Source organism: Bufo gargarizans, chromosome 1, assembly GCF_014858855.1.
Source record: "Bufo gargarizans isolate SCDJY-AF-19 chromosome 1, ASM1485885v1, whole genome shotgun sequence".
Lineage (NCBI taxonomy): Eukaryota > Metazoa > Chordata > Amphibia > Anura > Bufonidae > Bufo > Bufo gargarizans.
This window is the reverse complement of record NC_058080.1, coordinates 187952163-187979378: the sequence shown is the minus strand read 5'-3', so window position 1 is coordinate 187979378 and position 27216 is coordinate 187952163. Positions and strand designations below refer to the sequence as shown.

General features: G+C 43.5%; 1 protein-coding gene across 4 annotated transcripts in view; it reads right to left on the bottom strand.

Annotated features, from left to right (window-relative positions):
* The window catches only part of ZNF827 (zinc finger protein 827), a 230424-nt gene that overhangs the window by 110780 nt on the left and 92428 nt on the right, over nt 1-27216 (bottom strand). For 3 of the 4 annotated variants that reach the window (XM_044300432.1, XM_044300449.1, XM_044300458.1), the window contains exon 5: nt 12729-12953. The exons of the other annotated variant lie outside the window; for it this stretch is intronic. In XM_044300432.1, coding sequence (XP_044156367.1) covers nt 12729-12953 — 225 coding nt within the window. The remainder of the gene's footprint in view (nt 1-12728; nt 12954-27216) is intronic. 4 annotated transcript variants of the gene reach the window in all.

Genomic DNA, 27216 nt, shown 5'->3' with positions numbered 1-27216 from the left:
CACCGCTGCCATCTCAAACAGATGATCTATCCAGAGAATAGATCATCAGTAAAAAATAACTCCAAATGCTCTTTAAATGCTATGTGTAAACCCAGCTTAAGGCTACATGCACACGAACGTTAGGCCTCAGTGTAAACCCAGCTTAAGGGCAAATGCACACATTCAGGATTTATGTGCGGACAATCCGCACTGAAATCCCCAGATGTTCGCAGGGAAATCCATGCGGTCAATATGCATTAATTGGTGCGGATTTCCGTGCGGATTTTACTCTCCCCGTTGAAGTGAATGGAGAAAATCCGGTCAGGAAAATTAAAATAAATTGACATGATACAGATTTTAAAAGCTGCACCACAGGTCAAAATCCACACGGAAAAAAATCCTCATTGTGTGCATTAGAATTTCAAATTCTAATACAATGACCTATGGTGCAGATTTTTCGCACGCAAATTGGCACAGAAAATCCTCATGCAAACCTCACATCACTGGGCTCACTGCTAGTACGTCACCAGTAGTAAAGAAAAAGCCCTTGTCCTGTGCTATGCAGTGCACTTATACAGGCTATATGAGTGACTACAGGGGCTCAGAGCTGAACTCGGACAACTTTGTTACGTTGCAAAAAGTGATAAAAGGACTTTGGCCGAAAAGAGGGACAGTAGGTAGGCATGGCGTATCTCCTAACTGGTAAAAAAGTGGCTTATATGATGCCTAAAATGCCTATTATTGCAACTGTACAACAAATTAGAGGAAGCTATACAGTAAAAACAGCATAACTAGACAGTTTTCAAAACTACCAGAAAAATTGTGATTCTTGCTAATATGGAACTGCATACACACTTGAGAGAGATGAATCAATGTATAAGCCATGTAAGATAGCGGAGGGAGAGCAGACTTACAGTAAGATAATTTGGTACTCCAGAACACGTCTGTGAAGGTTCTCATTTATCCAGGTCATGGTATATATCTGTAAAGAATAAATCAAGGCAACTGGACTTACTGTAGATTTCTTGAAAACGTTTCACTCGTTCTTCCAACGAGCTTTCTCAATTCTGAGTGATTGTACAAAAATTCTGGGAATAAATATGTAACTGAATCCACATCTGGTAATTATACCCAGCATTGGGTATCTACGTAAAAATGGAGAAGCCAAGCTTGAATAGAGGTGAGGGGGGTTAGACATCTATTGTCTGCCACATAGAATGCTGTCTTGACACCTTTTTCTGGGAAGTCTTTATCACCTACTGACTCCAATTAGGATAATGGAATCAACACCTTTGACCCAATGCTGGGTATAATTACCAGATGTGGATTCAGTTACATATTTATTCCCAGAATTTTTGTACAATCACTCAGAATTGAGAAAGCTCGTTGGAAGAACGAGTGAAACGTTTTCAAGAAATCTACAGTACGTCCAGTTGCCTTGATTTATTCTTTACAGATATACTCCAGAACACGCCCACACTTCCTCCTGCTTGTATTGGCTGGGAGAGCTGGACCATGCCTAACCACAGTGGACTAGTGAGACCCCTAGTGGTCATATCTTTGCAGCTTATGTTTGGGTGGATGCCAACAAATAATTTCAATAAAGTGATTTACAGATCTGATAATTAGACCCCTTTCTCAGAAATAGGAATACATTATTGTATTGTACAGTGACTCTTTCAAGACAACAGAAAACAAAATAGCCTTCAGGCACCTGTAATTAGATGAAGATACAGTAAATTAGTGCCCCCTTACTATAGTGGTGCCCATGTACTCTTTATTAAAATAAAAAAAGGACTACTTGCAGTTCTCTTTGTCATATGTTTTATGTAAAAACAAAATCCAAGCTCTTTTTTTCTTGTCCATTAGTAGGTGCATGAGAATCAGACAAGCTACAGGTCTACCTACTGTTAGGTAGTGATTTACTCTAGCTATGTGATTCAAAAGACAAATACACAGTAAACCTAAAAGTCTCTTTTCTAGGGCTCAATAAAAAGACAATTATTTTGAAAGACTGAGAGGGGTTTTGAACCCAAGAACACTACATGAAAGGCAAATGCCTAAACCACTGAGATATAGCTTCGGACAGCAAACTGAGGGATTTTCTTTATCTATGTGATTGAGCATAATTAAAGTACAATGAAGCTAAGTGTCAATGCGACGCTGACTAGTGAGAAGAAAAAAGTCAAACATCAGGGTCACACATCACTTGAATTTGTCTCTTTTCTAGGGCTCAATAATTTTTTTTTTATTTTTTTTTTTAAAGAATGATAGGAGTTTTGAACCCAAGAACACTGCAGGTGAGGCAAGCATCTAAACCACTGAGCTATAGCTTCAGACAGCAAACTGAAGGACTTTCTTGGTTGTGTGATTGATCATACACAGTACATCTATAACTCATTCTCACTTTGACCCTGACCTATGAAGACGATAAGTCAAACTCAGATGTCAGAGTCAAATATCAAAGTCAGGGTCAGGGGTCACACTTGACAATGATATCTGACCATGTCCTAAAATGAACACTGTACATGTGAACAAGTGAGAAATAACAAAGCTAAAAATATACCATATATGTTATAAGTTTTACTGAATCTTTTCCTGTAAACTTTATACCAATCTGCTCAGCTCCTCATGCTCTATAACATGCCGCTTCCCGATTGTACTGCATTTCGTGTTGGCAGGTCCTCTTTAACTTACTGGTTTTAGTAAATACTTTGATTTACCGTGAAATAACAGTTCTGGAGCATCTTTTCTCATAAGTATATGTTGTGCTTTTCCTCTATTCCTGTATAATTGTGAATACAGTACAAACATACAGGGTGCTACCATTCCTCCTTAGTTTTTACTCCTACATAACATATTTTTCGAACTATAAAATGCACTTTTTTTGCAAAAAAATAATGGGGGAAAAGTGTCAGTGCATCTTGTCTGATGTGAGGTCTGATGGATGTGATCTGAGGCTTAGTGGGGCTGGGGGGGTCCGATCACAGGCTGAGTGGGGACTGGGGGGGGGGGGTCCGATCACAGGCTGAGTGGGGCTGGGGGGGGGTCAGATCAGAGGCTGAGTCTGATAAGGTCAGATTGGAAGTCTGATTTAAGGGTGATGGAGGCTGGGGGGTTCTTTGGTAAAGTGGATTTTTATTAGTTATAGTTAGCAGTTATTCCTGACTGTTATATGTAAAGACTTGTTTTATCTATCTTAGTTATCTGCTTATTTTCCTCAAATATTAATTTTTTCTTATCTTGAATGACATTCTGGGGCTTTGGAAACGATTACTCAACTTACAATGGTTTCAACATACAATGGTTGTCCTGGAACCAATTAATATTGTAACTTGAGGGACCACTGTATGAACGGCCCTGGGAGGGTCTTTAAACATGGCGCCGGCTCGCATGTGCAGCGTGCTCCATAGTCGGCGGGTCTCTGCTGTTTCAGTAGAGGCCCGCGGGTAATGTCCGTGACATTTAGATGCCATGGTCAAGCGAGTCCACGGGATCTAAGTGGTGAAAGACCCAAAAGTGGGCAGAGATTCCAGTCATTAATTTTAATATGCTGTGTCTCTCAGAAGAGACTCAGCGTATTAGAGCTGCAGTTCCTATGTTGGCCAGCAGGTGGCACGCAAACATATGAGATCAGTAATTTTACTATACTCCTGTGGGAGTATAGTAAATGTTTTAAAAAAACAAACTAGTGGACATTGTAGCCTCCTAGAGAGGCTACAAAAGAATAAAAAAAAAGTAAAAAAAAAAAGTAAAAAAATTTACATTTAAAATCACCTTAGAATAAAAAAAAAACATATATAATAAAAAAGAAAAACATCACAGGCATCAACACGTCTGAAAACGCCTGAACTATCAAAGTATATAAATATTTACGTTGAATGGCGTACCGGAAAAAAAGTAAATGGCCGATTCCCCATTTTTCATTGCTACTCTTACCCCCAAAAATTTAATATAATGTGATCAAAACTACAGATCATCTCGCAAAAAATGAGCCCCCACACAGCTCAGTAGACATGACTATAAAGAAGTTATGGGGGTAAGAATATAGTGATGTAAAAAAAAAAAATTTGCAAAGTTTTAATTGTTTTTTTTAGTATTTAAACATATAAAACCTATACACATGTGTTATCGTCGTAATTGTACTGACCCAGAGAATGAAGGGCACAGGTCAATTTTGCCGCATAAGGAACACTGCAGGGACAAAACCCATAAAACTGTGGAGGAATAGCTTTTTTCCTCACTTCCCACTACATTGTATGCCATATTAAATGGTGGCATTAGAAAGTTACAACTTGTCCGACAAAAAACAAGCCCTCATATAGATATGTGAATAGAAAAATAAAAAAAAGTTAGGGCTCCAGGAAGACGGAAGAAAAAAAAATAAAAAATAAATAAAAATAAGTGTTAAGAGTAACTGCACACTATGCAGTTAAGGCTACTTTCACACCTGCGTTAGGTGCGGATCCGTCTATAATGCAAATTTCTATTTAAGAAATGGGGGACGGATCCGTTTGCAATTGCACCATATTGTGTCAACGTCAAACGGATCCGTCCCCATTGACTTACATTGTAAGTCAAGACTGATCTATTTGGCTCCGCACGGCCAGGCGGACACCAAAACGCTGCAAGCAGTATTTTGGTGTCCGCCTCCAGAGCGGAATGGAGGCGGAACGGAGCCAAACTGATGCATTCTGAATGGATCCGCATCCATTCAGAATGCATTGGGGCTGCTTGTGAGAGCCTTCAAACGGATCTCATAGGCGGACACCGAAACGCCAGTGTGAAAGTAGCCTTAAATGCGGTTATTCTGCAGCACAATGCAGTACCAGAGAAGTGAATGACATTTGACAAATCTCATGTACACTTTGCTTTTTTTATTTCAGTGTGGAAATTAACCTGTCATGTGGATTTTAAAACCTGCAGCATGTTAATTGTAGCACCTTATGTATATTTCACCACTTAACAGAAGCCATGGCTCCAGAAATGAGATATTAATGAAAGAAAACTTCTCCAGAGCCTTAGAGGGGAATTCTGGTTAGATGAAGTTATCCCCTATCCCATAGAAATGAATGGAATGGCCACACGCTTGCCCAACTGGCCTCTCAGTTCTTTTCAGGAGGGGCGCTGAGGGTACTCATTCTCGTGATCAGTGGGAGTCCCAGAAGTAGGACCCCACCAATTTAATAGTTATTCCCTAACCTGCAATTTAATTTGTGATGGTACCACTCCCTCTGAATCCACTTAGATGCTGTGGTTGCTATTGACTGCAGCAATTAAAAGGCTGGGATCCGCAATTCTGCCAATCCGGACTTAGACCAGGAGCTCAGCTATCATAAGAGAGCCGAGATCCTGCTCTATGCTGCACTGGAAACCCGTGCAGTGCTAACACTAGGCAGCCATAAAAAAGTGGTGGCCTAGCCCAGTGGTCGGCAAAGTGCGGCTCGCGAGCCACAAGCGGCTCTTTAGAACCTTCACTGCGGCTCTTTGGTGCGGGCTGGCGGGTGGGCGGCCGCGCAGCCATATCGCGCCGCTCAAGCTGCTTGCAAAGTGTCCGTCATGTGCCTCCTGCCCCGTCTGTCTGCTCCTTCCACTTTAGGAATGAAGCAGGAAGGCGGGGCAGGAGGCGCATGACGGAGGGAGAGATGTCACGCTGCGCACAGCAGCAGAAGGGCGGGCAGCGGCGCTCTAGTTCGGCTGCCCACTGCCAGCCATGTGAGGAGCGAAATGTCCTGCAGCAGAAAGGTAGGAGCTGACCCCACCAAGTGTACCTGCCTCCTCCCTTCCCCCCACTAATACATTACTTTACTTACTAGAAGGCACTTATGGGGGATATCTGTGAAGGGCACTTATGGGGGATATCTGTGGAGGGCACATATATAGCATCTTATGCTATATATGTGTCCTCCACAGATATCCCCCATAAGTGCGTCATCCACAGATATCCCCCATAAGTGCGTCATCCACAGATATCCCCCATAAGTGCGTCATCCACAGATATCCCCCATAAGTGCGTCATCCACAGATATCCCCCATAAGTGCGTCATCCACAGATATCCCCCATAAGTGCGTCATCCACAGATATCCCCCATAAGTGCGTCATCCACAGATATCCCCCATAAGTGCGTCATCCACAGATATCCCCCATAAGTGCGTCATCCACAGATATCCCCCATAAGTGCGTCATCCACAGATATCCCCCATAAGTGCGTCATCCACAGATATCCCCCATAAGTGCGTCATCCACATTACATCCACATCTGCAGACAAGTTTAATAAAAGTAAAAAATGATAAAGATAAAATGAAATAATAATCAAGATCCAAATAAAATAAAGTACATATAAAAGTATGTAAAAACACACTCTGGGCTCATGCATACGAATGTAAGGGCGCCGTGCCTGTGCTGCGGACCGCAAATAGCGGTCCGCAATGCACGGACACAGACAATGGGGCAGCTGCATGAGGATCGTGGACCCATTCACTTGAATGGGGTTCGCGATCCGCATCCGACTGCCCGCACCGCAAAAAAGTAGCGCATGCTGAAGTGAATGGGTCCATGATGCGGGCTGCACACAAAAAAGTAGTGCATGCGCTACTTTTTTGCGATGCGGAGGCACAGCCAGAAGCACCATGTAATGCACTCTGTAGATCTCATATCCCGGATCCCGGACCCATTGAAGTGAATGGGTCCTTGATGCGGGCTGCACACGGCCAGTGCCCGTGTATTGCGGACCTGACGTATGTGGCCTGCAATATGGCAACAGCGGGCACACGGTCGTGTGCATGACCCCAAATAGTCCTCACTGGTACTGTTGACGCAATATTTTAGGTTTTAAAAATGTGGCTCTCGAAAATAAATTCAATCGTGGTTTTGGCGATATTTGGCTCAGTTGACAAAAAAGTTTGCCCACCACTGGCCTAGCCTAAGGCAAAAAGGCATATCAGTGGTCAATAACAGGTTAATCCGTATCCTTTGTAAGTAAATCAGACAAGATGGCTGAGGATGATTAACCTGCATTACTAAAGTACCATAACCACATATCAAAGGTTTTGATCAGTGGGTGTCTGAGTGCTGAGGGACCCTCAACAATCGCTAGAATGAGGAGAAGGAAACGCTCACATAGCACGCCGTTTTTTCCTCACTGCAGGAGACGGGCTCAATTGAAAGTCTACGAGTCTGTCCTGATCCCATCCCCTGCAGTGAGGAGAGAGAGTGCTCTGTGTGATGATGGGGTTCTCAGTACTGATGAACGAAGCAGAGTTTGGTTGCAAGTTTTAAAGTGGTTTTCCACTTAAAAAATTAACAACGAAGGCATGCACGACTTTACGAATAACTGACTTCGGCTCAACGGAGATGGATCTCCGTAAAGTATTAATCTGAAGTTTTGCTCATCACTAGTTCCCAGTACTCAGGCCCCCACCAATCAAAACCCTTGATATGATGCTGTGACATATCAAAAGTGTTCCCAATCTGCAGGTACACTTTAAGGTATATTAATAGAGATGAGCGAATTTCATATTTTGAAATTCGTTCACGCTTTGGTGGCAGAATTACGTTATGGATTCTGTTACCACGGACCGTAACGCAATTCTATGACGGAATGCATAACGGAATGCCTTTAGAGTCATAATAGAAGTCTATGGGCTGCAAAACGAATCCGTCCCGTTTCCGTTATGCAGGGGAGTCCTCTCCTGTATAACGGAAACAGGACGGATCCGTTATGCAGGCCATAGACTTCTATTATGACGGAATGAATAACAGAATGCCTCTAAAGGCATTCCGTCGTAGAATTGCGTCATGGTCCGTGGTAACGGAATCCATAACGCAATTCTGCTTTTACCACCAAATGAAGCGTGAACGAATTTCATAACATAACATTCATCTCTATATATTAACGTGCACCAGAAATTTCTGCAATTTAAATACATCTGAATAGAGATTCCTCTACAGCAAACACATGGATTACTACAAGCTCTATTTAGATGAATGGGACAGCTGCAGCAATTTCTGCCACAAACTCTCCAGTCTTTCTTCAAAGAAATGGACCCCAGCTTTGTCTGAAAGATTTCAGTAAGGCCGCATGCAAGTGGTCCGCATCCGAGCCGCAGTTTTGGCGGCTCGGATGCGGACCCATTCACTTCAACGGGGCCGCAAACAAACAACCTTAGGCTACATGCACACAACCGTTCTGCTTTTTGCAGTCCGCAAAACGGAGACCCGCAAAACAAGGATGGCGTCCACGTGCGTTCCGTGGACCTGCAAGAAAAATATAACATGTCCTTTTCTTGTCCACGTTTTGCGGACAAGAATAGGCAGTTATATTAAAGGCTGTCCGTGCCTTTCTGCAAATTGCGGAACGCACACGGACGCCATCCGTATTTTGCGGATGTGCGGTTTGCAGACTGCAAAAAGCAGAACGGTTGTGTGCATGTAGCCTAAGGCTGTTTGTTTTAGGGTTGGGTCTAAGGTAAGGTCTAGGTTTTGCCCATTTAACCTGAATTGACTTTCTGTTTTGTACTTCTTGATTAAAACACTTTTGTATAAACTACAACTACATAATGTTACAAACAAGCATTATAAAAATAAGTGAGTAAAAAGATAGTTTTTATTTCATTGTCACATTTAATTGTGGTTGTACCAGTCCACAACTACGGTAAGTTTTTATCTTTTCTTGACTGTCATTTGCGATTCAGGCTTAGTATACCCATCACAAACAAGTTGAGATCTTCCTAACTGATGCCTCGAGAAGATGAGAGGGCCCTGCAGTATTTATGAGCACTTCATACTTCACTGCTTTCAGAGAGCTTACTGTTTTGTATTGCACACAACTGCAGACATAGGATTGATTTCATAAAAAAAAGATAACCGAGAAGAGACAATATATCACATAGGAGACAGAAGAACTTATGAAGATGCATTACTGGTACTTATTAAACTAGAGCTGGCAGAAGTTACCCTTCTCTGGTGATCTCCAACCTCTGACTGTCCAGCTTCAAAACTACAACTCCTAATATGCCACCGGCAGGGCCGGTTTTAGACAAAATGTGGCCCTGGGGAAAAGTACAAGCAGGGGCCCAAATTCTGAAGTATTGCACTATCCATCACATTCAGTCGATTCCCAAAATATATGATGGTTGCTAGGAGATGTAGATTGTTATCACGCACCTGAAAAACTCATCACAACAGATTGCATCCGTGTGAAAAAAGAAAAATGAACTGCTGATGCAATTGCAGACAAAACTGACTACTTGCATGCAAAACCATCATCTTTTTCCTGAACAGATCTGGACACAATCCTTATCGTTTGTAGGTATCATTTTTTGTGCAGTGATGTGTAGGTTTCTTTTTGTATACCATTTGAGAGTGGGTATGCCTTTTGATCACACTTTATTACATTTTTTGGGGAGGTGAAGTGACCAAAAAACAGCAAATCGCCCATTTTGTTGTTTTTTTCATTATGCCATTCATGGTACAGGATAATTTTTTTTATATATTAATAGTTCAGGCATTATGGGACGTGTGACACTAATGATCTTTATTTTTTACTGTATTCTTGTTTATTATATTTTTTAAAAACTTTTCTTTTTTTTTACATTTATTTTTTACCCCCTTAGAGGTTTTGATCATGCAATTTGTCTGATAGCTTCTCCCATAGACTGCAATAATTTACCATTGTAGCCTATGGGAGATTCAATATGGGGGTCATTTATTAATGCTGGCGTTTTAGACGCCGACGTTAATATCTCCTATATCTGGCGGTGGATTTTATAGAGTTATGTAGAGACGCCGGCCTCTACATAAATTCGGCGAATCCACCGCTGCTTCTAAATCTAAGACAGCTTCCCCACTATTTTAGACCTGGCGTGAGCGGGTAAAAGTCACAGATTGCGGTGAAAAGGACCTTTGCGCATATAAGCATATTTCTGGTTAGTAAATGACCCCCAATGTTCCTATGGAGCCCTGGCAGAAACAGAAAGCTGAGGTTGCCATAGCAACCTAGCAGCTCCTGCGATCCCATTGTGGAGAGCCATTTGGTCACCGGACCACAGCGCTCCCAGAATTTGGCTGCTTAGATGCTGTAGTCACAATGGACCACAGTATCTCAGGGGTTAACGGTCTGTGAACAGACTCTGCCACCAGGTGTATGTTGTATAAAACAGCAGGCGCTCGGTGGCTATGACGCCGGCTCAGCTCCTGAGCGGGCACCATTTTCAAAGAACTGACAACTGCTGTTAAGGTGGCAAGAGGTCCGGTTTTAGGCCGGGCCGTCTGGTTTTCAGACTCCCTGTCCTACGTTGGGCACAGGGTCTGGACAGACACAGGGATGTCCTTTTGAACAGCTTACACTGAGCTGTCCGAACGTGAGCTGCAGGGAGAAAGTCACCCCTGCAGCTGACCTGAGGCTCATTTTACCCCGTCTGCTGTGGAGTGAGAGGGGCGTGGCCTAACTGAATCAGGGGAGTGAAGGTGGGGTTTTACAGTCCGTCTTTTCAGGGTGGCCTGAATGGCCAGCCTACCTGCGGTTCATATGCAGTTAAGGGCAACTACATATATATGTTCTTCTTAGGGCAGCTAGACCATTGTATATATTGATTTATTTAAAAACAATTGATACCTTCCCCTACAGTGCTTCAGTGCACATTCTTACCCCTCCTGCACTGCACTTCTCCTTACTTCACTTCTGTTTCTCAACTTCTCCTGACCTGTTGCTGCCAGCCTGGTCAGGCAGGTGATGCTGTGAGTGTGTCCAGGAGTGCAGTCCTAGCCGGATATGGCTGGGCTGAGGTGATCCTGTCCTGTACGCCTCTGCTCTGCTGAGGCTGAGCAGAGAACTTGAGCATGCTGGTGCCGTACTCTGCGCTCTGCCACCGCTCCACTCGCTACCCATCATTGAGCCCTGCTCAGCTGCGGCCCGCCAGTTCTCTTCCGTATCTGGCAGCTGAGCCAGCAGCTGAATGGCACAGTTGTGTGGTGGTGACTGTGGAGTGAGCAGGGGGCCCTTTCTGGGATTGCCCAGTTTGCCCCCCTAACGCCGGCCCTGGCGACAGGCCACAAATAAGTGGCATGAAAAGGTGTGTAAATTGCAGGCTGGATCACTTACATATTGCATGCAGGCTTTAAGGGGACAAGGACTGATCTGACAATCTCCATACAGAGCTGCGAAAGAACAAAAAAGGGTTGGCCACATACCTAAAATTATGTATACTGGATGGTATGCTTCAATTATTATAACAGCAGCCACAATGAAGCCCCGAACAGCATACAGCTATCAGCCTACAGCGGGGCATTGTGGGAGTTGTAGTTTTACAAAAGCTGGAGGGCCGCAGGTTGAGCATGCCTGGTTTAAACCCTGGAGCAGCAGTCGACATGTCCATAGCTTTCTCAACATGACTTACACACATGAATGCCTCCCAGACCACAGAACACCCTGCGCAAGTGCTTAAAGAGGACCTGTCACCGCTCCTGACATGCCTTTTTTAATAGCTTTATGCATTCCCCATGTAATAACAATTCTGGAGCATCTATTCTTATGGCTCTATGTTGTGCCATTCCTGTATTATTCCTGCTAAAAGTTATGAATGAATTGCTAGCAGTCTGCAGCAAGGGTACAGAGGGGAGGTAACCAGTTGGGGGGGTGTACCTGCACAGTCTGAAAATAGAAGCAGTGATTGGATACAGCCAGACTGTGCAGGTCCACCCCCCAACTTGTTACGACCCTTCCGTACCCTTACTGCAGACTGCTAGAAATTCACTCATTACTTCTAGCAGATATAATAAAGGAATGACCCAACATGGAGCCATAAGAATAGACACTAAAGAATTGTTATTACATTGGGAATGCATGAAGCTATTAAAACAGGCATGTCAGGAGAGGTGAAATGTCCTCTTTAAAGTGTTCAGCATTTGGGCAGATATAGGTAGCAGAATCTCTTCTATCTGCCCACTGCACATTTTCAGCACTTAAGCAGAATAGAATGCAGTGACCGCCATCTTGTTTAGAGTATGGATGCCACATCCAGTGTTCCCTCATGGTAACGGGGCTGCAGTGCGGCTGCTGTAGTAGAGAGTGTGGCTTACTATGCCATTATACATCATTTTAAGTTATTGCAGAATGTTCTTCAGTAAGTGGTCAACTTATTAAAAGGGTTTTCCAGGACTAAAATAATGATGACCTATCTGTAGGATAGGTCATCAATATGAGATCGGTGGGGGTCTGACACCCAGCACCACCACCGATTAGATGTTGGCGACAGCCGCAGGTTACTAAAGTAAATGGTGAAGGGAGCTGGAACTTCTCTGCTCCGTACACTGTACAAGGGTCACTCTCCAGTGCTGCAGCTCAGCTCCCATTCACTTGAGCAGGAGCATTAATTGCAGTACTCGAGAATGGCCACTACGCAGTGTACAGCGCTGTGGTGTTCCAGCTCCATACAGTGTGTACTTAGGAGAGCTGTGGCTGCCGCTAGAAGCTGATCAGTGGCGTTGCTGGGTGTGAAACCCCCACCATTGTCATACTGATGACCTACCCTATGGATAGGTCATCAATATGTTAGTCCCGGAAAATGCCTTTAATTAATCGCAAATAATAAATCTACTTTTAATAACCTTTATTACTGGACCATAATTAGAATTATCTGCATCCTTTTGGCTTTGGGGGAAGAACACTGGGCTTTACTAGGTACCGTAATTACACCAGTGAAGTTACTAAAACTAATGAGACTTGATAATGGAACAGAAATAAATTACCAGAGAGCTTCATAAGAAGTTCAGAGGCAGCCTTGACAGAGATATCCTGTGTTAGCAAGTTTGGCTGTGGTTCCTGGGTTGTGGCTTTTTTTGGCGTGCTTGAGTGTCGGGCCTCAGCTTCATGGCTGTAGTTATATCCAGGCTGCGGGGACAAGGAGTTGCTAAGTTCTCCATCATTAGGCTCTTCTTTAACTTTGAGAGTCAGTGGATCTTTCTGATTTGCAGCTGTTTATAGAAAATACAGACTGGTTAAACAGAGAAAACACGCTGCCAACAAGATAGTTATGGTATCCTGAGCCCTAAATATTAAATTAGAACCTAGCTTTAACACATTAGTGGACTACTCACGTGATGGGACCAGATTAAAGAACATTGCTATAATAATTACGACGTCCTCTCATACTGAATGCTGTGCCGAGCATTTTGCTCGTCTTTTTTACCTTTCAGCAGATGTTTCAGAGCCATCGTAATGATTGCCCTTTGTACAAGAGACTAGAAGGCTACCTTCACACTTGCGTTGTTGTCTTCCGGTATTGAGATCCAGCAGAGTATCTCAATACCGGAACAAAAACGTTTCCGTTTAGTCCTCATGCATTCTGAATGGAAAGAGATCCATTCAGGATGCAGGCAGCATTCTGTTTTGTGACTGGACACAAAATCGCTGCAAGCTGCGCTTTTGTGTCCGGTCATAAAAAAGGGAAAAAAAAGCGCATCCGTCACTGAAAGCAATGTAAGTCAATGGGGACGGATCCGTTTTTTTAAGGCTACTTTCACACTCGCGTTTGGTGCGGATCAGTTATGGATCTGCACAAACGCATCCGTTAAGATATTACAACCACATGCATCCGTTCAGAACGGATCCGTTTGTATTATCTTTAACATAGCCAAAACAGAACCTTCTTGAACACCATTGAAAGTCAATGGGGGACGGATCCGTTTTCTATTGTGCCATACTGTGTCGTTTTGGTGTCCGTCTGACAAAACTGAGCCAAACGGATCCGTCCTGACACACAATGTAAGTCAATGGGGACGCATCCGTTTGGCTCAGTTTCGTCAGACGGACACCAAAACGCTGCAAGTAGCGCTTTGGTGTCCGCCTCCAAAGCGGAATGGATGCGGCACGGCCAAACTGATGCATTCTGAGCAGATCCTTATCCATTCAGAATGCATTAAGGGCAAAACTGATCTGTTTTGGAAGCCAAAATGCCAGTGTGAAAGTAGCCTTAGGAGCCTAAAAAACTGGGTCACCCATTGACCTTTAATGTATTTAGTACTAGATGCTTTTTTTTCGGTTTTGATTTCACACAACCGCATCCTAACAGAACAGATGCATCCTGATGTGCAAATTCCAAACGGATCCGTTTAAGTCCGGTATTGAGATCCTCTGCCGGATCTCAATACCGGAATTAACAACGCAGTGTGAAAGTAGCCTAAGATAGCAGTGTTTGCGAGGGGTGCAATGGACAGAGATAACAGAAGGGACTAACTGTCCAACACGAAAACCATTAAGGTCATGGAGAGAAAAATCAACCATGTGCACACAGGGAAGATTTATCAAGGTTTTACGATGCATCGCACAAATATCTGGCATAATACATTTATAACAATCAGACATTTTTTTTTTGTACCCAAAAAACGACAGTAGGCGGCTCATCCCATCATAAAATGTGGAGCGTATATGTCGAGTGCACACACTTTTTCTGGTGCCCTCAGATCCAAAACAATATGGATAAATCAATATAAGGTCCATTCACACAACTGTGTGACAGCTGTGCCTGTTTTCCAGACCGCAAATCGCGGATCTACAAACCACTGACACATGCCATGTGCACCCCGCATCAAGGCGCGGACCCATGGACTTTAACGGGTCCGCAATCTGCAAGATGCAGCCAAAGATAGGTCTCATCCAATCTTTTGCAGAACGGAAGCACAGACCTGGAAGCACACGGAAGCTGCGGTCTGCAAAACGAACACGGTTGTCACACAGTAGTGTGAATGGGGCCTAGATATATACAGGGACATTAACTCGTTTGCCCCAGTATATGTCTACAAAGCCTACTGATATTGAGTTATCTATATACATTTTTGGTCATAGTCAAGGCAAAATACTGAATGGTGCAAATAGTTTATAAATTTGGTGCATGTCAGTTGCGTCCTTTGTTTGATGTATTACTTTTGATAAATGTGTCACATTGTATTTATTTAAAGGGTTTGTCCCAAGAAAAGTATTCTACAGTTTTTAAACCAGCACCTGGATATGGATACTTTTTTATTTGTAGGTAGTTAAAAATGTAGTTAGTCATTGAGTTATTCAATAAAGTGTCGGCTGCCATTTTCTTCTTTTTCTGATTCTTCTGTCCATTTCAGTAATATTGCTGAGGTGGACGCACATGCTCAGCTCCATTCTTCAACTGCCACATAGGGAGAGAGCTGCAATAGAAAATTCACTCCCCTTCACTGTGATAGGTAGAGAGCTGCAGCAGAAAAGACAATGCCCCCCCCCCCCCCTGAACAGTGACAGGGAGAGAGCTGCAGCAGAAAAGACATGCCGCCCCCCCCCCCCCCCCCGAGCAGTGACAGGGAGAGAACTGCAGCAGAAAAGACATGCCCCCCCCCCCCCCCCCCCCGAGCAGTGACAGGGAGAGAACTGCAGCAGAAAAGACATGCCCCCCCCCCCCGAGCAGTGACAGGGAGAGAGCTACAGCAGAAAAGACATGCCCCCCCCCCCCCCCTGAACAGTGACAGGGAGAGAGCTGCAGCAGAAAAGACATGCCCCCCCCCCCGAGCAGTGACAGGGAGAGAGCTGCAGCAGAAAAGACATGCCCCCCCCCCCCTGAACAGTGACAGGGAGAGAGCTGCAGCAGAAAAGACATGCCCCCCCCCCGAGCAGTGACAGGGAGAGAGCTACAGCAGAAAAGACATGCCCCCCTCCCGAGCAGTGACAGGAAGAGAACTGCAGCAGAAAATACATGCCCCCCCCCCCCCCCCCTGAACAGTGACAGGGAGAGAGCTGCAGCAGAAAAGACATGCCCCCCCCCGAGCAGTGACAGGGAGAGAGCTGCAGCAGAAAAGACATGCCCCCCCCCATCCCCCGAGCAGTGACAGGGAGAGAGCTGCAGCAGAAAAGACATGCCCCCCCCCCCTTTCCCCCTGAACAGTGACAGGGAGAGAGCTGCAGCAGAAAAGACATGCCCCCCCCCCCCCCCGAGCAGTGACAGGGAGAGAGCTGCAGCAGAAAAGACATGCCCCCCCCCCCCCCCGAGCAGTGACAGGGAGAGAGCTGCAGCAGAAAAGACATGCCCCCCCCCTCCCCCGAGCAGTGACAGGGAGAGAGCTGCAGCAGAAAAGACATGCCCCCCCCCCCCCCCCCCCCCGAGCAGTGACAGGGAGAGAGCTGCAGCAGAAAGGACATGCCCCCCTGAGCAGTGACAGGGAGAGAGCTGCAGCAGAAAAGACATGCCCCCGAGCAGTGACAGGGAGAGAGCTGCAGCAGAAAAGACATGCCCCCCCCCTGAACAGTGACAGGGAGAGAGCTGCAGCAGAAAAGACATGCCCCAACTTAGAATAAATCTAAAAGAACAATGAATCAAAAGTGCACTGGATCCATGTGAGGTACAGGGCTGGTTCTGGCTTTGTTAGAAAAAGGTTGTCATGTACTATATGATGTCTGATTTTCATTTTTTACATTAATCATGGGATTACCCCTTTAAAGCTCAATATGCATCATCCAGAGTTTCTGCTATAGGTGTGTGTAGACAAAATACACCACTGTTCTTAAAGTCCTAAAGTGGTATAACATTTATAGGCTACTCTTTTCATGTCAACCTGCCATCCTAGGCACAGATTTGACTGGGTACTACAATATTTACTGAAGGGGTTGTCCCATTTAGCCCCCTGGCAATTTAATGCTCTTAGAGCCACCTAATGCTCTTTAAAGGGGTTGTCCGAGTTTAGGGGGGGGGGGGGGGAAATATATAAAGCGCTGTAAATTTGCTGGGCAGGTAAAGAAAAAAAAAATCTATTTCCTCATTTCCCTGGTTCTCTTCTGGCCCTCCCCCTGCTCTGCAAAGGGAGTGAATAAGTCTGTCCTGAGTGACATGTCTGCCTGCTGGGAGACTCAGCAGCATGTTGTATGTGTAGGACTACAAGTCCCAGCTGTACAATGACACTGCTGATACACACAGGATCTTCTCCCTACCTGTTCTTGTGCAATACTCTGCAGAACTCCTTTGTCAGCTTCTGTGCCCAGTATTTGTCTCCTCACTGCCTGCTGCTACTCAGTAAAGCCTTCAGCCCTGAGTCTGTGCTCCTGAAGGGGTTAATCTTTCCTAAAGTATCCAGTGGGAGGGAGAGACAGGGCAGACAGCAGCAGCTCAGCCAGTGCAGGGGGGCGTGGCCAGCACAGTACAGGCTCATATATGCTCTCTCAGGCTTGTGCAGGAAACAGCATCAGAGCAGGGAGAGAAGCAGACATCACAGGTCATGTGAGCTTCAGTGAAATCTGAGAAAGGAGCAACTGGAGATGCCGTAAGTGCATGGTAAAGCTGTTAAATTTGATTAGTTAGAAACATACAAAACATAAAAATTACTCGGACAACCCCTTTAAGAATGGCTCCTCTTCTGGCGGACCCAAGCAGTCATTGCATTTCAAGAATGACCATTCAGCCAAATGGCAGTCATGTAATATAATATTGCCCCTATGAAGTTGAGCTTACGCCTCCCTTCTTTCTTCCTTATATTTTAAAAAGTCATAGGTTAAATGGATTCTATTAACTTTAAGAGGAATCTTTTGTATACCAGAACTGAAATGGTAAATAAATGACCCACTGGTTGGCATTTTATTAGGCTGGCGTGGATTAATGATATGCACCATGAATCCAACTTTCAAGAGCATCAATATATTCAATATATAGTCATATATCCAGATACCCTAACCAGGATTCACTTGCAAAAAAAATAAATAATGATGATAAACCGAGACAAACTTACTAAATATAAACCCACTTCACATGCTGGATGATGAGGGATATTATACATACAGTAGGAATGGTTCATCAGTGATTTTTATGCCTTTGAATTTAAATATTCCATTGTTCTAGTATTTGCTATATTTTGCAGCGTTATGTTGCAGGCAAACAGCGAGCACATCCCGAGAAAGAAGAATAATGGTGCAGAATCTGCAGGCCTAGGAAGAAGGTCTGGTGCTGTGGAAATGAAAAGTCATTGTGACTTGGATAAGGCAAAATGTAAAGTCTAATATGATCTCTTTGGGCTTTGTCCAATGTAATATGTCACGCAGAGTGTGTATTCAATTTGCAACAGAAGCCAAGGGTTGAAACACTAAATTGCAATAAAAGTCTCCCTGAACTATTTGAGCCCATGGCTTATAATCACGTTTGGACCACTGTCAGTATTTAATCAAATTTAGCCTATTCGATCAGCACTTTAATTATTAAAGCTCTTACCGTTTCGATGCGAATAGTGGATTCACAATATATTGGGATGGGAGGGAACAGACTTAAAGGGAATGTATCACATACGTAGGGGGTCACTTACTAAGGCCTCTTTCACACTTGCGCTGTCCGGATCCGGCGTGTACTCCACTTGCCGGAGGTACACGCCGGATCCGGAAAAACGCAAGTGTGACGGATCCGTCTTCAAAATGCTTTCAGTGTTACTATGGCAGCCAGGACGCTATTAAAGTCCTGGTTGCCATAGTAGGAGCAGGAAGCGGGGGAGCGGCATACTTACAGTCCGCGCGGCTCCCGGGGCGCTCCAGAATGACGTCAGAGTGCCCCATGCGCATGGATGACGTGCCATGTGATCACGTCATCCATGCGCCTGGGGCGCCCTGACGTCACTCTGGAGCGCCCCGGGAGCCGCACGGACGGTAAGTATGCTGCTCCCCCACTCCCCGCTACACTTTACCATGGCTGCCAGGACTTTAGCGTCCCGGCAGCCATGGTAACCATTGAGAAAAAGCTAAACGTCGTATCCGGCAATGCGCCGAAACAACGTTTAGCTGAAGGCCGGATCCGGATCAATGCCTTTCAATGGGCATTAATTCCGGATCCGGCCTTGTGGCAAGTGTTCAGGATTTTTGGCCGGAGCAAAAAGCGCAGCATGCTGCGGTATTTTCTCCGGCCAAAAAATGTTCCGTTCCGGAACTGAAAACATCCTGCTGCATCCTGAACGGATTTCTCTCCATTCAGAATGCATTAGGATAATCCTGATCAGGATTCTTCCGGCATAGAGCCCCGACGACGGAACTCTATGCCGGAAGACAAGAACGCAAGTGTGAAAGAACCCTAACTGTTATATGCCAGTTTTCTGGTGTATATATGTTGCTGATTGCGGCGCAAATATTATCTGCTCCGCAATTTGCGACTCTTTCCTGCTCATGCCAGGTCTAAAAAAAAGGGGGGTTGTGGGCGGGCCAGCAGGCCTGTCTCATTTATTATTTTCTACACCACCTGCTTTAGGCATAAAACATGTTCCAAATCTACGCCAGCAAGGAAGCTGGCACAGATTTAGACTGTTGGTGCATGCGCCGAAGTTATGTAGAGGCGCTTCTACATAACCCCGGCACATCCACCGCCAGCGCAGGGGTTATTAAGACTGGTGTCTAAATAAATGAACCCCATAGTTTTTACCAATTAAAACCAGAGATTGAAACATATACTTTTTTTTCTAAAGTGTGTAAATTTTCTGATTGCAGTTCTTTTTTTATTCTATTTTCTATATATAACTATAAAGATGGCCATCTTGCCTAAGCTGCTGCTCTATTCTCCTAACAGCAGCCATAAGGACATGGGAACTGTAGGAAGGCACAAGGGACCATTGTTGATGTCACCGAGGTTCCTGGCCTCGGTGAAGTAGGAGCCAGTAGTTCAGCTGTGTCAGCAGCAGTAGGTGGTTGACATTTCGTTTATTTAGTATAGCTGTGAATAGCTGATCTGGGATGGCTCTTACTGGTAGTAGTCATAGTGCTGGGTGGGCGACTACTCCCCACGTTCCAGGCCGGTTCTTGACTGGCCTACAAAAAACAGCCAGCAGTGTCAGGTGGGGGGATGATTGCCTCTCTCTGACAGTGGAGCCCGGTGGAGTGCTGTGTGGGATCAGAGTCTGAGCTGGAGTTGCAGTGCCTGAAAGACTGAGACTGTGTTGTGCTATAGATACGGGACTTTATTGTTTCTTTGAGGCCGGCTGGAGCAAGCCGGTCACTGCCTTATTGTTTCGTCAAGAATAAAAGACAATTGGTGCTTTGCTTTCACCGCCAAAATTCTACTGCTGTGTTATTATCTGAAGGCTTGGGGCAGATCCCTACAGAACATAAAGTCTTGAGAAGACTCTTTGGAACTGTGTTCTAGGTATGGCAACCAAAAATATTTCCCATTCAATAGTATTTAACCCATATATGTTGTATTTTTGTTGATATTTTGTGGATCCATATATTTCTATAGGTTGTGTGTTCTAGGTATGTTCTGACTTGTGCAAAAGTCATTGTACAGGGAGGGAGTATGACAAGCTGTGTCCATCACCTATTATCAATGGTGGATCATTTGTTATCTGAATTCAGCTTTATAATAGAGGTGTTACACTTCATTGTAAACATGCTCATGGTTAGAAGTAATCTGTATAGAAAAGGAAATGTCAAGTCTATTGTGAAGCTCAGTGAACAGTGCAAAAACTGCAAAATTTATGGACTATTTTTAATATAGCTAGTGGCAAGGAAGTAAAAAATACAAAACATTTTAAATCCCTTCCAGACAGCCAGTTTTCACCTCCCTGACAACTTTGGAATGCTTTTACATTTCCAAACAATTCTGAGAATGTTTTTTCTCAACATATTGTACTTCATGTTAGTGGTAAATTTGGGTTGATATGTTGTAACTTTTATTACTAAAAATCTAAAATTGACAGAAAATGTTGAAAAAAAATAGCAATTTATTACATTTGGATTTCTTTGCTATTAAAGGGTTTGGCCCATCTCACACATCGTTGGGATATGCCACCAATGACAGATGAGCGCAGGTCCCACCACTGGAACCTCCAAACTATCTATAGAACAGACTCCCAAAAGTGAGCAAGGGCGCCCCAGACAAGCAAGGCCACCCTACTATCACTTCTATAAGAGTGGCGGAAATAGACGAGTGTTGGCTCAGCTATGTCCGGAACTCCAATAGAGGTGAATGGAGAGTTGACTGCGCTTATGTTATGCGTTCTCCATTCACTTCTAGGGGAATTCTGGAAATAGCAGAGAGTACTTGTTTGGCTCTTTTTGGAACTCCCATAGAAGTGAATGGGGAGCACACCGCAGAATTCAATGCAGAGTGCAAATTATAAATTTCTATTTTTCCACAAATATGCCATTTCTGTGCCCAATATGTTGTGCCCTTCGAGCATGAGTGTGAAACGTAAGCGCTCTCATTATCATGCAGTGCTTACTGATTTTATAAACACACTACACATGGCACTAATCTTTTGCCTGAAGATACAGGGCCCAGGAGTAAAAGAATACCAGGTGTATTTGAGGCCCAAAGTGGTAATTTACACCGCTTGTGCTAACAACTGTAGAGGCTCTGTGGTGAAATAAAAATTGGGACCCTAAGAAGTGAATCCACTTTGGAAATTCCACCCCTCAAGGTATTGATTAAAGGGTGGAGTCGGCATTATGACAGCAAGTGAATTTAGCAGTAATTAATGTACTGGAGAATGTTCAAAGTGAAAAATGCATTTTATTTTTAACAGATATGGCATTCTTGTGGCCACTATGTTGTGTCCATTCTCTGCCATCTGAGACTCACACCATACTCCTTATTTAATTACAAGGAGGGTCCTAGGTACAGGAGGGTCCTAGGTACTAGGTACAGAAATTCCATAAATTTAGATGTAAACTGCTGTACAAGTGCAGATTTTGCTGGAATGGTTTTCAGGTGCTAAATCACATTTGTATACACTCTGGTATATCTCTTTACGGATTTCCCTTTAGATTTGGCACCCTTTTGCACTCCTATAATATATTAGATGGGATACCTATATATACAGACGTGGACAAAATTGTTGGTACCCTTTGGTCAATGAAAGAAAAAGTCACAATGGTCACAGAAATAACTTTAATCTGACAAAAGTAATAATAAATTAAAATTCTATAAATGTTAACCAATGAAAGTCAGACATTGTTTTTCAACCATGCTTCAACAGAATTATGTAAAAAAATAAACTCATGAAACAGGCATGGACAAAAATGATGGTACCCCTAGAAAACACAGAACATAATGTGACCAAAGGGACATGTTAATTCAAGGTGTGTCCACTAATTAGCATCACAGGTGTCTACAACCTTGTAATCAGCCATTGGGCCTATATATATGGCTCCAGGTAATCACTGTGTTGTTTGGTGATATGGTGTGTACCACACTCGACATGGACCAGAGGAAGCAAAGGAAAGAGCTGTCTCAAGAGATCAGAAAGAAAATTATAGACAAGCATGTTAAAGGTAAAGGCTATAAGACCATCTCCAAGCAACTAGATGTTCCTGTGAGTACAGTTGCACATATTATTCATAAGTTTAAGATCCATGGGACTGTAGCCAACCTCCCTGGACGTGGCCGCAGGAGGAAAATTGATGACAAATCTAAGAGACGGATAATCCGAATGGTAACAAAAGAGCCTAGAAAGACTTCTAAAGAGATTCAAGGTGAACTTCATGCTCAAGGAACATCAGTGTCAGATCGCACCATCCGTCGTTGTTTGAGCCAAAGTGGACTACATGGGAGACGACCAAGGAGGACACCATTGTTGAAAACGAATCATAAAAAAGCAAGACTGGAATATGCCAAACTACATGTTGACAAGCCACAAAGCTTCTGGGAGAATGTCCTGTGGACAGATGAGACAAAAATCGAAGTTTTTGCCAAGGCACATCAGCTGTATGTTCACAGACGAAAAAATGAAGCATATCAAGAAAAGAACACTGTCCCTACTGTGAAACATGGAGGAGGCTCTGTTATGTTCTGGGGCTGCTTTGCTGCGTCTGGCACAGGGTGTCTTGAATCTGTGCAGGGTACAATGAAATCTCAAGACTATCAAGGAATTCTAGAGAGAAATGTACTAGCCAGTGTCAGAAAGCTTGGTCTCAGTCGCAGGTCATGGGTCTTGCAACAGGACAATGACCCAAAACACACCGCTAAAAACACCCAAGAATGGCTAAGAGGAAAAAATTGGACTATTCTAAAGTGGCCTTCTATGAGCCCTGACCTCAATCCTATTGAGCATCTTTGGAAGGAGCTGAAACATGCAGTCTGGAAAAGGCACCCTTCAAACCGGACACAACTGGAGCAGTTTGCTCATGAGGAGTGGGCCAAAATACCTGCTGAGAGGTGCAGATGTCTCATTGACAGTTACAGGAAGCGTTTGATTGCAGTGATTGCCTCAAAAGGTTGCGCAACAAAATATTAAGTTAGGGGTACCATCATTTTTGTCCATGCCTGTTTCATGAGTTTATTTTTTTACATAATTCTGTTGAAGCATGGTTGAAAAACAATGTCTGACTTTCATTGGTTAACATTTATAGAATTTTAATTTATTATTACTTTTGTCAGATTAAAGTTATTTCTGTGACCATTGTGACTTTTTCTTTCATTGACCAAAGGGTACCAACAATTTTGTCCACGTCTGTATATTATATGGGATACCTATATATATTATATGGGATACCTATGAGTTAATATCCATTTACACCTTTTTGGATCATATTGTATCCGACCCTCCTAGGTGTCGTTCACTTTACTGTTCCATTAATATTGGTTACTCAGAAAGTGGCGCTATATTTCTTTCTTCCAACCTACCCTTTACCAAATGAGACATTGAGACTCTTTACCTTCTTCTGACTGTCATCATTTTGTGTAGGTACCTTATTCCTAAAAATTAGGCCATGTAAAGCTATTGGATGCTAGTGCTGCTCACAAATAAAAGTGTCACCTTCGTCATGTAACTCAGATCAACACAATACATCTAGAGTACAGCAATGTAGACAAAAACTTGACCTTCTTGACTTGGTTTCTGTACAGGCAACCCTGCTGGTAAAGAGAGCTCTACAAGCTCTACTGTGACTACTGGGAGATGAGAGACTTCTAGGCTTGGTTGAGAGGCAGGAAGGGTGGTCTTTGGTAGTGGTAGAGGAGGAGACACTGTTGTAACGACTTAAGGGTGAGAGCGAGGGCCCTGCTGTAAGAAAGAGAGGGGAAACCTTGTAAACACTTGAGGGCAGATGATGGAAAACACCAGTGTGTGCTAAGCTCCCACTACTGGGGAGAAGGGACTGACTGGGAACTTAGTGGCCCTGGAAATTTTTTTTTTTCAAAAGGGCCCCCATCTTGTAGACATGTCCAAATGGACAGAAGGTGGGACAACACGAGTAGGCAGGGACAACAGAAGTGTGTGTGTGGTTGGGGGGGGGGGTTGGGGGGCAGCAATACAGCAGAAAATACTGCCCTAGCAAAACCAAATACCATATATGGCTAGTCCGTTCCTGCTGAAGAAGAAGGGGTGCAAAATCTGACTCACACATTCAGGTCGTAATGCTTTGTGGATGTTTCTTTTTGGATTTGATTCAAAAGCGAAGAAGTGCATGAAGGAAAGCTCTATAGAGGTCTTATCCACTGAACTCTGATTTTATAATTGGTATGTTTCATCTGAAACACTGTAAATGCATAGTCTTCAAAAGGAAAACAGAATGTACATTGCTGGATAGTGTAATGTTATATTCATGCACTCTCATAGCCGATGCATGCATGACTAAAAAGGAACTTCTAAACATGACTGGATATTGACTGAGGCTATAAAAATAGATTAAGGGAACAAACAGAGGAAGGATATAACAATTACCAGAGAAAGCATCAGGTCATCTTTTAGGTCAAAGAGTAAATGGAAAAAATATCAAGAGGGGATGGCTTCTTTAATTTAATTTCATGACATTCAGCAAGCGAAGCTATCTTTGGTAGTATGACTATCACATAGAATTCCAGCACTTCAAACAAACCACATAAGTATTGACCCCCAAAAATGGCTAGCTCACTTAGCATGTTTTCACAATACTAACATGACCATGGCAGAGGTAAAATATGCTATATTCCAAGAAATCTAGAGAAAGCCGGGCACAAAACACACAATTTGAACAACATAAAGTACTCACTGGCCTATGAGCAAACCTATAGAGTTCAGTTATCACAAGGGTTTATGACACATTTAATTTGAAGATGTTCAAACACCGGTACAATCCATTATTAACTGCTAGTTTTTAGACCATTCATAAACTAAACTAAGACCTGATCTATGCCTGATAAATAGGCTTGATGTTTCAAAACTTACCAAAAGATGACTCGTGTAGATGTAGATGCTGTGTTATGTTTTGCTTTCCCTGTGGTATGCTATGTTCACAGAGCCTATGAAGGCTCTATAGTGGTACTTTTCCAATCAAAACAATGGACATCTTGGTAGGACCCAGCGGGCTACATTAAAGGTCTATCCAGTAGATGCCGCAAAGCATTGTGGCTTCAGTTATAACCTGACACTATAATGCAGATTGAACAGAGCCCGAGGAAGCCAGCGGTGAAACACGCTGGACGTGCAATCACTGCTGTGGTTTATATTTTCTTTTATCAACTTAGATTTGTGTATCTACTATGGAAAAATTTATGTATTACCCCACTGCAGTGATGATATAACAAAAACACATGTCCGCTGCAGTCACTCATTGTCCTCAATGGTCACAGAAGATTCTGCAGAACATCTAATCTCATATGGATGAACTAGCAATTCTGCCTTCAGTGGCTGCAGCTCATCTTCCATCTCCTGTCCGAGTGCCTCTGCCATCATCTTGCATTTCTGGTACGCACTTGCCTGTACCTTCTTGCTATGATAACATCCTAAAGTCCTGCAGAGGATTTATTAATCAATGTACCATCCATTTTGAAGTTCTGGCATATACATTTCCATCTGATAGAGTAAAGGTGGTGTGACCCTCATGAATAAGGGTCACATTTTAAGATCCGAAACACGTAGACACCAACGCTGTGTTTCTGTACTGTGTCATTGGATATTTTATTGCTTTAAAGAATAAAGGCCATACATTTTTTATGGGAAGCTGGACGTCTCTACTTGTTTTGGATTATACTCAGTGTCTGGTACCAGGCTGATCCGTACCTCCCCAAGTGATTGCAGGTGAGCTAAGCACTTTACTGCTGTTGAACTTTGTACTGTTATGTGCCTTGGCTAGCTCCAAATGTCCAAAGACCTCTTCAGTCTTCTGACCTGCTCAAGAAGAACCTATATAAGCATAATGGCTCAAGATCTCTGTAGAAGATCAGTAACTTAAGCATAGTTAAAAAAAAAAAATTGCAATGTGGAGAGTCTCACTTTTTCTGGGACTGTCCCATAAACCTTGGAAACTTAAGTGGCTAAGGCCAATAGGAGATGCTACCCTAGGCAGAAACTCTTCCTTTAAAAAATAAAAATAAAATCTTGATTCCAGTCATCCAGGCCATTTCTGGATCTAGCTTTACTCTAAAAGCCTTCTTGGATTCTGGGTCTGCTGTGAACTTCCTATGTCAATATGGGACCTCTAAGTATAACATACCATTAACTCCTTTGAAAAGGGTTCTCTCCATTCATTTTCTGAATGGCAAAGAGCTCCCTGAGGTAATCCAATTTGCTGACTCTTGCAAGTAAGTGCCTACAAATGGACCTGGAGACACTGCCCGCTCATTCTCAGGATCTATGTGCAATCCAACACTTAATGGGATTTGCTAATTATCACAAGTTTATTCCCCACTTCTCTTCTCTGGTCACATCTATTACTGCTCTAACTAAGAAATGGGTTCACTCCAAGAACTTCAAGCTGAAGTGACCTTTATAGAGAACTCACTCTCTGCCTCTGTTCTTCATCATCCTGACACTAAGCCCTTCATCCTGGATGCTGATGCCTCTTCTGTAGGAGTTGGTGCAATCCTGTCACAAAAAGGAAATAATGGGAAAACCTTTAATTTGCTTCTTCTGCAAAGCATTTTCTCCAGCAGAGACGAATTACAATAATAGAGACTGAGAACTGCTGGCTATCAAGTTGGACCTGCTGGAAGGAGCTCATCATTCAGTCACCATCTATTGAGACCATGAAAATGTATCGCCTACATGGCCATCAAGACTGTTGTTCCTCATTTATTTCCAGATTTGACTTATATTATTGTTTTAGCCCTTCAGATAATAATGTCAAGGCTGATGCCTTTTCTCGATCCTTTTACTCTTCTGATATTGCTGTAGAACATCAGTATATGATTGACCCAAGTCAGATGTTGCTTGTTGCCCCCGTACAAACCCATGACATCGCTCCAAGATAGATTTCCTTTCTGGAGTCACTTATCTAAACTTGCAGGTCACATGGGAGCACAAAATACCTTGGCGTTTGTCTGTTACCATTATTGGTGGCCCT